Genomic DNA, 15,485 nt, shown 5'->3' with positions numbered 1-15,485 from the left:
AATGTAAAATAAAGTAGAACAGTGCCCAAATTCCAAAATAGGCAGGTGAATACTATTCATCTTATTAGCAGGATGCTTCTAATTTATAGAAATTTTTTGTATCCCTGAACTGAGGGGGAAAAGACAGAATTACTAGCCTAGCTGTCTGTTTCTGAATCTGGACAAAGGAGCTGTTTTTCGTACGTAACTAGTACTAAATTGTGTACTAAGTACTAAGGAAATTATGAGGCCTAGAGAAATTTAGGTGCCTGGCAAGGGGGCTACAGAGAGCCCAGATAAGTGATACATTCCATTTTTCACTCCACTGATGTCCCATGGTTGCTGGTATTAGTGGGGAGTTGTCAGAGCTCTTCCTGTGTCTCTGTACATGCCCTCGATTCAGCCCTGAGGAACGGATTGTTTACTTTAGGGAGAGTGAAAGAGAAGCAGAGATGAAATTGGCTAACACAGGGCTTCTTTTTCCTAATTTCTATCAAAGGTTATATTTTAATTTTGTTTTATATGAACTAAAAACTGCAAGATATGTGTTCCACAAACATTAAAAATAACTTTCAGCAATGTTAAAATGCGTCTATATCTATATATCCTAAATATAAAGATGAAGATTTTTAAAAGTATTTTCCCTCTGAGAAAGAATATAAATTCTTATATTCCATAAAAGTATCTATTTTAAGATATAAGTAATTTGAGGAATTAATTTTAAGTCTGTTCACTATTTAACACTTCTAAATAAAGAATATAAATTCTAATCACTCATAAATTACTTAAAAATTTTGTTTGAATGGATAAGGAAAATGTGGTTCATTTGCAGAATGGAGCACTACACAGCAGAAAAAAATGATATCTTGAAATTTGCAGGCAAGTGGATGGATATAGAAAACATCATATTGAGTAAGGTAACCCAGACCCAGAAAGACAAATATAATATGTACTCATATGTGGCTTTTAGACATAAAGAAAACCAGTGTACAGTTCACAATCCCAGAGAACCCAGACAACAAAGAGCACCTTAAGAGAGACATAACATGGATTTAATCTACATGGGAAGTATGTAGGGGAGGCCATTTGTTCATTCCCTGCTGCCCCAAATCAAAATAACCTAGAAATCAAAATAACATAGAAACTGTATTAATTAAATCACTGCTTAGCCTATTAGCTCTAGTTTTTTATTGTACTGGCTAGCTCTTATATCCTAAAGTAACCCATCTCCATTAACCTGTGTATCACCACGTGGCTGTGGCTTACCAGCAAGGTTCCATCACGTCTGTCCCCAGTTGACTGTATGGCTTTTCCCTGACTCTGCCTACTCTCTCTATTTATCTCTTCCAGCCTGGCTATATTCTGTTAAGCCACTGGCCAAAAACATCCTCTTATTAACCAATAAAAGCAACACATACACAGAAGGACTTTCTGAGAGTTAGAAATAATGTTTGACCTGCTCCAGATCTCTGACAAATTTGTGCAGATCAGTGTGGGCTCACAGCATGGAACTGTTGACTGCAAGCCATCCTCGAGGCCAGGCTTCATGACCATAGCTAATTGTGTTCCTTTAAGGAGAAAGTCTTTCTACAGTGTTTAAAAACTTACTCCAGTTGTCCATCACTATTGAAGTGATTGCCTTCTCTGACTTCCCACTTAAGGTCGTATTGAATCCTGATAAATATGGGCACAAGATGTTGTAATTTTAAGAGATTTTTGTAGCTTCATAGATAACTTAGAAATTTTGAAATCAAAAAGGGTTTTAGGGTTTCTGAGCACCTTATCAGTATTTATCTTTACTTTGTTCAATTATTTTTTTCTGGGTAGTTATGCATTCACCTACAGTTGTAAAAGGTGATCCAGACGCTGGGTTCCTATGTGTCCTTCATTAGTTTCCCCTGGCAGGAACATTTTGCAAAATGTCCAGCCAAAAGTAACACAATCCACCAGAAAAACTAAACAAAACAAAAAAGGGCCAGGTGGTGGTGGTGCATGCCTTTAATCCTAGAACTCGGAAGACAGAGGCAGGCAGATCTCTGAGTTTGAGCCCAGCCTGATCTACAGAATGAGTTTCAGGAAAGCTAGGGCTACAGAGAGAAACCTTGTCTCAAAAAAAACAAACAAAAAATCAAAAGTATTGTAATCAAGAAGTTGGCACTGATGCATTCTACTGATCTTATTCCAGTTTCCCCACTGTATATATAATCATTTTCTGTGTATTTTGGTTGTTTTTGTTTGTTGCTGTTATTTGAGGGGCAGGGGTTTTGCTTTTTAAAATATGTCTGTTTTGTTTTGGTACTAAGGATCAAACCCTAGGCACACTACCACCAATCTACCCCTCTAACCCCCATCTCTTCATTTATCTTTATGTACATCTCTCTGTCTTTGGTTAAAGAAAATTTTCCCTCTGTAGCTTTGCAATTTATCACCACAATCAAGGTACAAACCATTTTCATCATCATAAGGATCTACCTACCCTATTTTCCATAAATAGCTGTTAAGTCTTCCTTTTCTTCCCTAGTCTTTGGGAGCTGAGGTTCCCCTTTCATGTTGCTGTAGTGTATGCAGGTGCTTTTGCATATCTATGCAGGTGTGCGTGCCAGAAGTTGGTGTTAGGCATCTTCCTCTGTCAATCTACCTTATTTTCTGAGGCAAGATCTCTCTCCTGTTGACTAGACTGGCTGGCCATCAATCTTTTGGGATCTACCTGTCTTTACATTCCCCAGAGATGGGATGATTGTAGGTGCATATGCTGTGCCAGCTTTTTATGTGGGTGCTGGAGAATACTAACTAGGTCTCAGGTCCTTTATGCTTGTTAAGCTTGTGTGCCCACTGAGCAGTCTCCCCAGCCCCTTTGTTTTCATTGCTTAGTCCTCCATGATGTGCCAGGACCATTGTTTAAATATTAGCTTATTGGGCATACCAGTTATTCAAGTGTTTTAGTTTTGAAGTGGTTGGTGGAGGTTGTTATTTTGTTCTTATAAATGAAGCTACTCTAAAATTTGGTGTGCAGGGTTTTATATTTGTAAATGGAGACTGTCCTTTCATTTCCCTGCCACCCAGCTGCCCCACAGTGGGCGCCATTATGTAAATTGAGACAGCCCTTTTGTTTTCTGCCCACCCAGACCCAAATAATCACACAAAAACTACATTAATTACAGCACTGTTTGGTCAATGGTTCAGGCATGCTTCTTAAATTAATCCATTTCTATTCATCTGTGTATCACCATGAGGCTATGGCTTACAGGTAAGGGTCTGGTGTCTTTGTCCTTTGGCAGTTACATGGTGTCTCTCTGACTCCACCTTCTTTCCTCTTCTATTTCTGCTTGGATTTCCCCCCTTTCTGTATTCTGCCAAGCCATAGGCCAAAGCAGCTTCTTGAGGCAAAATGTGTATGAATAGAAACAGGATAAATTAAGTTAAAAGAGTTAGTGGGACAAGCCTAAGCTAAGGTCGAGCATTTCTAATTAATAAGTCTCCAAGTCATTATTTGGGAGCTGGTTGGCAGCCCAAAGAAAGTTCCAACTACACAATTTTAACCAATATTAGGCTCATGAGGAGGTGCTGCATTTTCCTACCCATCAGCTCTCTGTTATTATTTTTTTCTTTTTGATGCTCAATGCTCCTTTTAGACTTTTGTTTAAAGACTGTCCCGTGGCTTTCTTTAAAGGTAGGTCTCCCAGTGGAAGATCCTCTAATTCTCTCTTCTTTAAGAATGTCTATTTCCACTTCATTTGCAAATAATAGCTTTGCCAGACACAGACTTACCAATTTATTTCTCACAGTTGCCTTCCATCCATGGGGAGATTAAGTCTGGCCATGAATCTTGTTCCTGGCTTGCCCACCAGCTGTTCTAGACCCGACGTCCTTCCTGCTGTTGGGACAAAGAATTTCCAACTTTGTCCCTTTGTGTTGCTCCTTGCAGCCTGGTGTCCTTCCATTGTCCACTGTCCTTTCCCTTTTCCCAGCCTCCTTGATTGACCCTTACATTATATTCAGGATGCTAGTTGTGCTCAATACAGAGAAGCAGGGTATCTGAATCTGTCATCTGGTTGAAACTGGAAGTTTCCTCTCCTGTGGTTATTTTCCAAACCCTGTAAGACTTTGTTAATTTTTGATTCTGAAATATGTTCAGGGCAACCCGAAACTCAATTGAATGACAAGCCTTCCATAAACCAGACTGTGGTAAAAATAGCTGGCAGTGTTCAAGTTGAGTATGTGTTGTTGTTGTGGGAGCTTTTCTTCCACTGGATTGAATCCTTCTAAGATGTTAATTTATAGTCTATACACTTTCCTCTTTTTCTTTTCCTTGCTGGAATAGAGACTCTATAAATCACTTTCTGTGTCTAGGAGTATAAGGATAGGAATGGCTCTCTTGTGTATCTCCTTCTTGGGTGTCAGATTTGTCATTGACTTCTGAAGAGCTGGATGGGAAAAGTCTCACCTCTGTCCTATGCATGCCTGTACATGCATCATCTCTGTCTTATGCATGCTTATGAATGCATGCTGGAGCAGTCAGAGACTCTTCCCTGTGTAGAAACATCTGCCATTTGCAGCTATCTCTAGTAAAATTCTTGCTAGTATGAAGACCTGGATTTGATCATCATCACACACATAGAAAGCAGAGCTTGGTGACATATATTTGTGAACTCAGAGCCTATGAGACAGAAACAGGTAGATTCTTGGAGCTTACTAACCTACCAACCTAGCCAAACTGATGAGCCTTGGGTTCTAAGAAGAGAGACACTGTCTCAAAAACAAAACAGAACAAAAAACTCTTGAATTTATCCTTGGCTTATATATATACACATACACACATACACCCGCACACAAATGATGTTTACATGAGAAAATACTATAAATATATTGAATCATCGCTTAACAAACTAGGCTTTTGGTGAGTACTCTTCATTAGAACTAGGTTTTTAAACATATGTACAAATTTGGGTATACAAATTTTAAATTACTTGTATTCTTTGTGGAGTCATAAAGGTATCATTTAATGTCATTAAATTTCTCATAAAAATATCCTTTCAATTTTAGATTACTTCCCTGGTGACTCTACAGCTGTTAACCCTGGTTGGTCATGATGATCAGCTTGATGGACCAAAATACAAATGCACAGTTTCTCTAGATTTCATCAGAGCCATTGCACGGTAAGTTTAGAGTATTTATTAATGCAAAATGTCACCATTATGCAGATGATATGATATGCTAAGTAAGAATGCCCTTTCTAATATAATAAAAAGTCATTTAAAAGAAAAGATCATTTAAGTGCCAGGAATGAATAAGCTCCATCATAGCATCCTCTAATGAGGTTACCAGTGATGTAGAATTAGAAGTCGTAGATAGTAGGTTATTATTATGGTCAGAAAGGAAATTATTGAAATACTTTGGAAGGTGGGATTTTAAGAGGTTATTGGGTATGAAAGCTCATATGTACTGAAAGATGACACTTTCAACTGTAAGCACATCCTCTTCCCACATCTGCCGTCTTCTATTCTTGGGTCACATTTTTGCTTCTTTTATGCTGACTTGACCTGTTTCTCTCTCCATTCGTGTAAGACACCTGTCTTCCAGTTCGCTTCCTTACTTCCTTCATGTAAATGGAGACTGCACATTTGTATCCTGGCTCCTCAGACCCAAATAATCACACAGAAACTATATTAATTGCCACAGTTTGGGCAATGGTTCGGGCTTCTTATTAAGTGGCTCTTAACATCTTAAACTAACGCATTTCTATTAATCAGTGTCTTGCCGTGGGCTGTGGCTCACGGGAAAGGTTCTGGTGGTGTCTGTCTCCTTCAGCAGCGACACGGCGTCACTCCGACTCTGCCTACTCTCTTTATGTATCTCTCTTTGGATTTTCCATCTGGCTTTACTCTGCTAAGCCTTTGGCCAAAACAACTTTATTCATTAGCCAATAAAAGCAACATATATACAGAAGGACATCCCAGGGCACCTTAACTAAAACCTGACTCTGGGTATATACCACTGCCCCTGCAGCTGTATAGTGGCAACAATTTCTTCTCTCCAAACCAAGTCCTTCAAGACTGTTTTGTTTGACAAGATCATTTCAGTGACCTCCATGATGACACTTCCATACTGCACTGCCCCCAGCTTTGAGCCTGGTAATCTACATCTGCCTCCTTGTTCTCCTCAGGAATGGTTACCCCTTCCAGCTCCCAGCCATGACAGTTCAGCTGTGGAGGAGTAAAGCATGCAGTTTATACCACTCTCTCCTGCCTGCTAGAGTCTTGATTTTATTTACACCACACATGCGAATGTCTGTGTTCCCTCTTCTGTGCTCCATTCCTCCCAGGCTGCTTGATTCTCAGTGGTACTTGACACCACTGACACCTCTCAAAGCTCTCTTCTCCTAGGTTCCTGGATCCTGTGGTGCTGGAGTATCTCTTTGTTCTCCGCTGCCTTTGCTGAGGCTCCTTTGCCAGCCTGTTCTCCCCACCTGACCTTTAAATGGAGCCGTTCCTTGAGGCCTGATCCTGGCAGCTTCCTTATAACACACTTTCTTCCCAGGCAGTTTCAGCCACGCTGCTTCAGCTCCCATCAGTAACTCCCTGTTGTTCTAGGCCATTTGTTTGTCACATTCTGACCTTTATTGGACATTTACAGTCCAACTAGAGACTGAACTCAGAAATAAGAAAAGAAAGATTCAGCTTTTCTTCCAGTGTTTCCCGTTTCAGCAATGGTTCTGTAGTCGGCCACGTTGCAGAGGTGTAGAATTAGAAGGTGATCTTATCTTTTTTTTTTCTTCTCTACTGTGTTAGAGTTTCTGTTGCTGCGACAGAACACCATGACCATAAAGCAGGTTGGCAAGGAAAAGGCTTATTTGGCTCACACTCGTAAGCACAGTTCATCACTGAAGGACACCAAGTCAGGAACTCAAACAGGGCTGGAACCTGGAGGCAGGAACTCATGCAGAGATGGGGGAGGGGTGTTTCTTCCTTCCATGAGTCATTTGTTGCTTTTTATACCACCCAGGATCAATCGATCATTAGTCAACAAATGACCCTACATACTTACCTACGGACCAATATGACGGGAACTTATCGGTTGAGGTTCCCTTTTCCCAGATCAGTCTAGTTTGTGTCAGTTGAGCAAAATAATGACAGCCAACCAGCAAAATAACAAGTTATAGTTGGTCAGTAATTTATTTTCTTAGGAAAATTACTGTGCAGTTATTAAGCATTTTACTTTGGAAGGAAAACATGTGAGGAAGAGATCGTGGTAGAGCATAAGTGAATGAGGTCGCTGTGTAGAGTTACACGTGTGAGGAACCTTCACGTGCCTGTGAGACTGAGGAGGGGGGGCAATCAGCACACGATGGGCACAGTTGACACTTGCAGTGGTGCGGCGGGGTGGAAGTCACCCCAGTCCATCTCAGTTGTGCTGATTAGAAAGATGCCACTTCATAGCAGCGTTGTTTGTCATAGCCAGAGCCTGGAGACAACCTGAATGACCCTCCACCCAAGAATGGATACAGGAAATGTGGTACATTTGCATAATGGAGTACTACACAGCAGAAAAAAAGGCGTCTTGAGATTTGCAGGCAAATGGATGGATCTAGAAAACATCATATTGAGTGAGGTAACTCAGACCCAGAAAGACAAATATCACATGTCCTCACTCATAAGTGGCTTTTAGACATAAAGCAAAGAAAAACAGCCTACAAATTACAATCCCAGACAAGATCTCCTGAGTAAATTGGGAGCCTGGGGACCATGGGAGAGGTAGGGAGGGGAGCAGAGAAAAATGTATAGCTCAATAAAATCAGTAAAAATAGTTAAAAAAAAAAAAAAAGGAAACCATCTCCACCAGAAAAAAGGGATGCATGTATAGACAAATAAACATAATCATCAATTTTATTAATCATAAAAATGAAGCTACAAGAGCATTCCCAGCTCCATTTTCATTTTGTTTGAATACATACCCAAAGACTAGTATACATACACACACTTACATATATATAATTCTATAGTCTTACTAATTTAATTCCTCATATTATTTCATCCCTTCTGTTCTTTTTGCATAGAATTTGCCTCTGTTTACTGCCTTTATAATATAGGTTATAGTGAATCAACAACTTTCTACTATAATTATTTTTATTTGAAAAACACTAGCATTTTATTAACAAAGTAATGGGTTTCATTTTGATATTTTCATATACATACCTTAATATATGTTGTTATACTTGTTCTTACTCCCCAAACTCCCTCACCACTCCCTTCCACTCCCTCCCCATCCCCCTGATGTGCTACTCCCTTACCCCCCCACACACTCCTACCATGTTGCCTTCTGCTTTTGTGTTACATACATTTACATTCATTCAGTTGTCATCTCTTGTTCATCCTTCTTTCTCCCACATCAGATGTCTGTCTCCTTTATCTTAGTGCCCCCTCACCGTGTGTGTGTGCATGTGTGTGCATTTAGATGTCTGCTTATGTATACATAAAGTTAAATCATGATGTTGTGATGTTGCTACATGGGAAATAAAACATGCAGAAAGAAAGAGGGGGGATGCCGCAAGCACAAGTTTAGCTTCTGTTCTTTATGCACTTAACATCCGTGATCCCACTGTCAGCAAACATTGTCTAGGCTCTTCTGAGATGCAGAGACAAGTATGGTGAAGCCGCAGCGTGTGTGTTTATGTAGTCAGTGTGGTTTTGAAGATACGAATATATTTAAATGCTGAGGAAAAAGATAGGAGAGTTAATGACACAAAACAGAATAATTTAAAACACAAAACTCTTTGCAGTCCTGTGTAAGGATGGGATGCAGAGGGAGTTGAGAGCCCACAATGGGACAGCAGTGTGCTGGCCTCAGAGCAGAGCACCGCAGAGTCGGGTACTCTTTGGCAGCAGAAAGTTGAGGGATTCTCACCTGATTCTTCTGCTTTCTCCATGAGGGGGAGGCAGGAATTGTGACTGAAGGCAGAGCTGGAAGCAGCTGGAGAAAAGTGTGTGGTGTTGGAATCCATGGCCCTGCACATGGCAGCCAGTGCTCGCTGGGAAAAGCAGCATGCTGAGAGGGCTTGACATTGTTGACCTTGACTTTCCAATGGCATCAGTTTGTGAGAGCTGCGAGCTTGTGCAGCGGTCCTCCATGTGCTGGACTACCAGGGCTGGGGAGAATAGAGATTGAGATCACATAGCATTGGGGTCTTGCCGGGGGAGTGGAGTAGGTGCTAACACATGAGCTCGCGATGGACCATGGAGTCTGAGCTGGACAGAAAGAAGGCAAACCAGCCAGGAACCAAGAGTTTTATGTCCAGCAATACTCAATATCTGTAGGTCAAAATAAAATGAAGGGGTTTGTAACCTAATTATCCCTAGTGTCCCAGATACCTGAAGTGGAACAAATAATATCTCAGAGGTATGTTCTGAGAGGTAGAATATCTCTGAGTACATTTATTAGAGATGAAAAGACCAATATGCAGACAATATATTAGGTCACAGGGTGCGAAGCAAACGAAACTAGGTACTAAATGTATTCAGTGACTAGAGAATGGTAAGGAAGTAGAAGGCTGCTGGCTGGGATTGTCTGGGTCTCAGGGCAGGGTTCTCACATAAGGACACCAACTTCGCTTGACTGAACCGCCTGGCATATAGTAGAGAGATGGATCTCATTAGCAAAGACTGAAAAGAAAACCGCCATTCAGGGAGCGCCATGATGTTAATGCCCAGAATGAGAGAAAGGGAATTCATCGAAGACATAGAGGACCAGAACAGTGGAAAGGTTTGGTTAGGAAAGCCAACTGCTTCCAAAAAGGAATTAGAATGTGGAGTAGAGAATGAAGAAAACTAACCTCCAAGGAGCCTGTGAGAGCCATCTATGGAGTGCCCTTACTAAATGAGGTGAAAATCAGGCTTTCCAGTTCCCATAGTGGGAAGACATGGAAAGATGCCTCAGGGTTGTAAAATAAAGTTGCCTTTTGGTTTGGGTTTTGGTTTTGGGTTTTTTTGTTGTTGTTGTTGTTTTTCTTTTTTTTTAAGAAACAGATTTCTAAAGAAGCCCACTCAAAACTACCCACAAAGTATGAAATCATGAGAAAAAAGTCTTTTCTGTCAAAAAAGAATTGATAAAGTGAAATAAAGAGATACGGATAACCTAAATTCTTAACTATATGTTATATGGTTTGATTCTGTTCTCAACTCTTACTCAAGGATTGCCCCTAGGAAGGCTAGGGAGATGGCTCAGTAAATAAAACATCCATGTGTAAGGTTAAGGACAAGAGTTCCCACCAGAATCCGGTTAAGGCTGGATAGATGCCACAGCTGCCTGTATTCCCAGCACTTGGGAGGAGGGCACAGGATGTCTGGGCGGAGCTGGCTAGCTAGGCTAGCTAGAATTGGTAAGGTCCAGATTTAGCAAGTGGTTTTGCCTCAGTAAGTAACGTGGAAACTGATCAAGGGAGACACAGTGTCCACCTCAAGCTTCCATGTACACATGCAAGCATATGTGCACGCGTAAACATGCAAGCCTACGTACACACATATATTCCACATATACATAAAAAAGAATTACGAGAAATTGTCATCCACATTGTATGTTCTTATTTTTTCTTTAACTACTTACTTTAGAAAATAGTTTGTGTTTCATGGGAATCAGACCCTCCTGCACTCACTAAACGTTATCTGGAGTCAAAGTTATATTTATATGCATCTAGTATGTATCTAAGCACATGAAAGGCCAGAAGCAAATATAGGTGTACAGGTTCCCCAGAGCAAAGCTTTCTTTAAAGTGGGTTGTTTGCCCTGTAAGCAGTTACTGTGGTTGCCTGCAGCATGGTGGTTGATACTGCCTCTGTGGCTGTGCTGGTGAATTCTGACTTCCTTCAGAAAATGTATATGGGGTCAGTTGACAGGTCACCTATTTATTGAGGGCTGGGTGAGCCATAGAAGCATTTGCACAGCTTGGTTAGGAAATGCTGCACAGCGTAGTTCCCTGGCCACTCAGTTGGTCCTCAGGTGTAGAGTTCTTACAAGGGCAATGGCTCAGTCATTAAGAGAGTTGCCGCTCCTGCAGAGAGAGGACCTCGCTTCGGTTCCCAGCACCCACATGGCTAACAGCTCACAGCGGTCTGTAACTTCCCGTTTCACAGGATTCAGTGCCCTCTTCTGGGCTTTGTGAATCCTACATATAAATCTGTTTTTATGTTGGATCTCCCTGAAACCAGGAATCCAGGCGTGGGTGTTGGAGCTCCAACTCGGGTCCTCTGCACAAACAGGACATATTCCTAATGCTGAGCTGTCACCCATCCCTCAGTCAGTCTTTGAGGAAAAGAAATGACGCAGTCTGATCTGATTTTCTCGGTGCTGGCTTACTGACATGGAATACAGTTAATATTCTATAATTGCATGTTTGTAAGTTGCTTAGGGTGTTTAGAGCCATTCCATTTATTAACATTTTATTGCATAAACTGCGCTATAGCCATACAAATAATTACTGAAGCATTAAAAAGAATCCTATCGACCAGTTAATCTTTTTTCATTTGTTTATGAATTTTTCTAATCCTCCCATTAGACAAACATTTTCCAGTGGGTACCGTGTTCTCTCTGTGCATTCTTAGGGTGTAGATGGGTCTTCATATTGATCATTGTATACTACTGTTGAGTAAGGCTTTGGAATATAGAGGCGCCCCAGTGGATTCAGGTTGTTTTTAACTTAGTGTCTTCTGTACTTACGCTTTCACATAGAACCAAAAAAAAAAAGAAAAAAAAAAAGAAAAAAAAAGGAAAAGGTGTTAAATCCATTTGACTTTGTTGCTTCATAATCTTATATTGAAAGCCACCAGATGGAATGTCTTCAGAAAGGTATACTAATAGAACTCTAGTTTGTGGTGAGAAAACATAGCCTATTTTATCTGGTTTCTCTCAAGACCCTTGATAAATCAGATTGCTGGCTGAAAAGGGATTTTGCTGTTTTTTTTCTAAGGTCATTTTTATAGGGACTTCATGGCCAGTAGATCTGAGAGGTAAGTGAGGGAAGGTCAGTGTTACGGTGTCAGGGCCGTGTCTCTGCTTGGGAGAGCTTAACTGACGTGCTCACCCGTGGCGGTCTCATCGCTGCTGCTGCTGCTGCTGCTGCTGACAGGGTCTCTTTATGCTACTTAGGAGGTTTTGGTGTTTCTCAGGGAGCCGCTGTTCTGATGAAAGACAGTCGCCAGTCTAATGTTGGATACACAGGAGCCAGAGCGTTCCCCAATTTGAGCTATTTTTAAGTGTATTTCCAAAAGCAATGTCTATAGTTTCCTGTCCATATTTTTAAATAATATTTGGTATGTCAGTCATTTCTGTCGAAACTTTTTTTAGAAAGTGTATTATAAAATGATAGACAAAAAGAATAATTGGTGTTAGTTTAATAAATAAGAATGTGCAATTAGTAATTCTAAAAGGCTCTTCTCGCATGGATAATTATTTTTGCAGAGCTGAATATTTAAGGCTTTAATTTTATACTTATTGCTAGATCATTATATCTAATTATTTTGACCATTTAGTCAAATAATAAACCTCCAAGTCTGAATATTTATAGTGAAGAATGAGTTTGGAGAAAGAAAAATAATTATATGTCTCTTCCTCTGTTATTTTATTCTGCCTGCCGTCAGAGTATAAAAATACACATCTACGTTGTTTGTTGTATCGTATTCTTGGATCATACAGATTGAGTTGAAATGTGCATACAGGTCAGCTGCTGTTAAAGACTGGAGATAATGAAAGCCAGAAATGAGGACAGATGAGCTGTGCATTATGTGATGATAAACAGGTGTTTTGGAAGACAAACAATGTTCTGAGGCAAACAAGATTTAAATACTCTTGCATCTCTAATTACTTTATTCCGGTTATTAGGAAGAAAGCAAATGGCTTTTAAATAAAATCCAAACTTTCTGCAATATAGTTCAAATAGAAAAAAAAAACTTTGTTTTTGTTTTTGAAAAGTAAAGTAACTTTCTGTATAGTCAGAAGTGGTTTAAAAGTTATGTTTCTGGTTGTATTTTAAAACCCGTGCCACCCCTACCCTGGCACATCTGACAGCATCGTCCAGTTGTAAATTACGTCCCACGTGCTTTGCAGTCACAGAGCTGAGCAGCAGAGAGCGAGGATGCTAACGTACTGTCTGTTTTTGTTTCTAGGACCGTGAACTTTGACATAATAAAATACTTGTATGATTTCTTGTGAAAACAAACCTCAAAGCCATATGGACACTGTGACAATGACTAAGCCAAGCTGTGTTCATCCAACTACTTAGCTGGCCAGGGAGAGGAGTTCTTTGGCTCTGTTGGATTTGTCCAAACAGGTGCTGGCCCAGCATGGACTCTGATGGAAACACTCTGATTGGTCTGGGTAGATGTGAGCAGAAGACTCTTTACCAGGGGCCCAGGAGTATTTGGAAGCAATGTGTTAATTATAAACAGCAGGGTCTGAGCACAATCTGTTCTGCTCTTAATGATGTTATCTTAACACTGAAATTGCCTGAAGCCCATTTACTTAGGACTGTGTTTTGCTCTATGAAGTATCCCCTGCGCTCTGAATGTGCCAGCAGCCCTTGTTTGTACGGACACCCTTTTCACTTCCTCTCCACGGGAGCCTCTGCAGTCTCCTGCCAAAGCAGATTTCCTAAGGCCATGATTTTCAAAGATCATACTTGCAAAATATATGTTATTTTTTAAAAATCTAAGCTCTCTATGCTTATCTTTTTACCCTGATCTTCTCAAACACAGGGCAGCTTGTTCAAATGCACACACACCAGCCTTATGTCTAAGTCTGCTTGCTGCTACCTTGACCATGCTTGTATAAGAAAGACTTATCTGCTCACTCTCTCAGTTAACCACCCAAACTGGCTTTTTATCAGCATATCGGTTTTCTTCTTCCCTGCCTCCCTCCCTCCCTCCCTCCCTTCCCTTCCCTTCCCTTCCCTTCCCCTCTCTCTCTCTCTCTCTCTCTCTCTCTCTCTCTCTCTCTCTCTCTCTCTCTCTCTCTCTTCTTTCCTTTTCCTTTTCTTTAAATTGTTGGCTTTTGAGACCTCCACAATAAAATGCTTCCTCTTACATGAGTCCTGTGCTTTGGTTCTGAGTACCTTACCTGTTCATATTTCTAAAGTAGTTTTCTGTTACTGTTGAATACTGGAAAACTAAACGGCTTAATGGCTTTAAAGTGCTTAATTATATCTAGTTTAAATTTTGGTGGCATTTTTTTCTCCATTCCTTTTTTTTTTTTTTTTTTTTTTTTTTTTTTTTTTTTTTTTTGGAGAAAAATTCTCATAGTCGGCATTCCTAGGTAGGAAGCTTTTGCTGTAATGGCTGTAATGATTTTCTTACACTCTCTTGTTCAGAGACAATGAGTCATTTCTCTCTCACTCTTGAGGGAAAGAGGAGAGAGGAGGAGAAAGACAACTAGTTGTTTGTCTCTCACTCTTGAGGGAAAGAATAGAGAGAGGAGTGAAATTGTTCTTTGCTTTCCTGTGCAAGATGGGAACTTTGGAGTCAGAAGGGCACCACCCACGGCAGTGAGTGTGTCTGCATCATCCGTCTTCCAGGACCAGGGAAGAGCTGAGTCCAGGACAGACTCTACATCATACATCATGTATGGAGAACAGACAGTCGCGTAGGTCACCATTCCTAGCAATGCCTCCAGGGACAGATGGTTTTGCTGACCTGTCCTGATCAAACTGAAGTGTGAGGTGAAAACTGAGATACCAGAAAGGAGAGCAAGTGGCAGATGAGAAACTGAAGATAAGAAGAGGAAGGGGCGAAGTTTCTGGTGGGAGACACCATTGCTCCTCACGGCAGCTGGTTACCTGTCTCCTACAGAGCACATTTCCCGTTCCAGATCATCTGACACCACATTGCCAGTCCTAGAGGTAACGTTCCTTAGCAGTCCTCTAATTATGTTTCCCTGCCCTGACTGGGCCTCAGAAGTCTGCTATTTTGTAATTTACTTTCTAATAGCTTTGCTAAATGACACAATAAATGTGATCACTTTATTTAAATGAAGACGAATAGAGCTTAAAACACATGTTAGCATTTTAACAAGGGTCATCTACAAATCAAGCCTTCCCTTTGGAAGATATGTGTGTTTCTCCAATTAGAGGAAGAAATCTAACAGTGAGAATCATGCTAGCCGGTAAGCCAGATATTCCTGTTAAGAGAGGAGGCCACCTATACTGTCTGCTCTGCCTCAGTCCAAAAGTATTGTGGATGGTACGTGAGGAAAGTTGCTAAACTGGGGGTTTTCAGGTTTTCTAATGTAAATCTTTGACTTTACACATTCCTTAATTTAGGGAGAGCCAGGCGCGATAGCTAAAGGTCACCCTTGTCATTTCAGTCCCCAACTAGCCCTCAGAGATGAGGAAGTCACAAAAGGATCAAGTCTATAATAATAAAGCAGTTAAGACTTGCCCTGAACTCCTGAAGTCTGTCTTCCTTGAGCCAAACCAACTCTATCGCTAGCTTTGTGGCCCTAGTCAGGTTACCCAACCCCTTAGCTCCT

At 40.7% G+C, this 15,485-nt stretch overlaps 1 protein-coding gene across 1 annotated transcript in view; it reads left to right on the top strand.

Moving 5' to 3' along the window:
- Orc5 (origin recognition complex subunit 5) overlaps positions 1-14,049 on the top strand; it is a 56,904-nt gene extending 42,855 nt beyond the window's left edge. The window contains exons 13-14 of the mRNA XM_038315377.1: positions 5,023-5,135; positions 13,130-14,049. Coding sequence (XP_038171305.1) covers positions 5,023-5,135; positions 13,130-13,175 — 159 coding nt within the window. The 3' untranslated portion in view covers positions 13,176-14,049. The remainder of the gene's footprint in view (positions 1-5,022; positions 5,136-13,129) is intronic.
- The last annotated feature ends 1,436 nt before the right edge of the window (positions 14,050-15,485 follow it).

Source organism: Arvicola amphibius, chromosome 18 (assembly GCF_903992535.2).
Source record: "Arvicola amphibius chromosome 18, mArvAmp1.2, whole genome shotgun sequence".
Taxonomy (NCBI): Eukaryota; Metazoa; Chordata; class Mammalia; order Rodentia; family Cricetidae; genus Arvicola; species Arvicola amphibius.
Note: the sequence above shows the minus strand (reverse complement) of the source record. Positions and strands in the feature narration are given on the sequence as shown.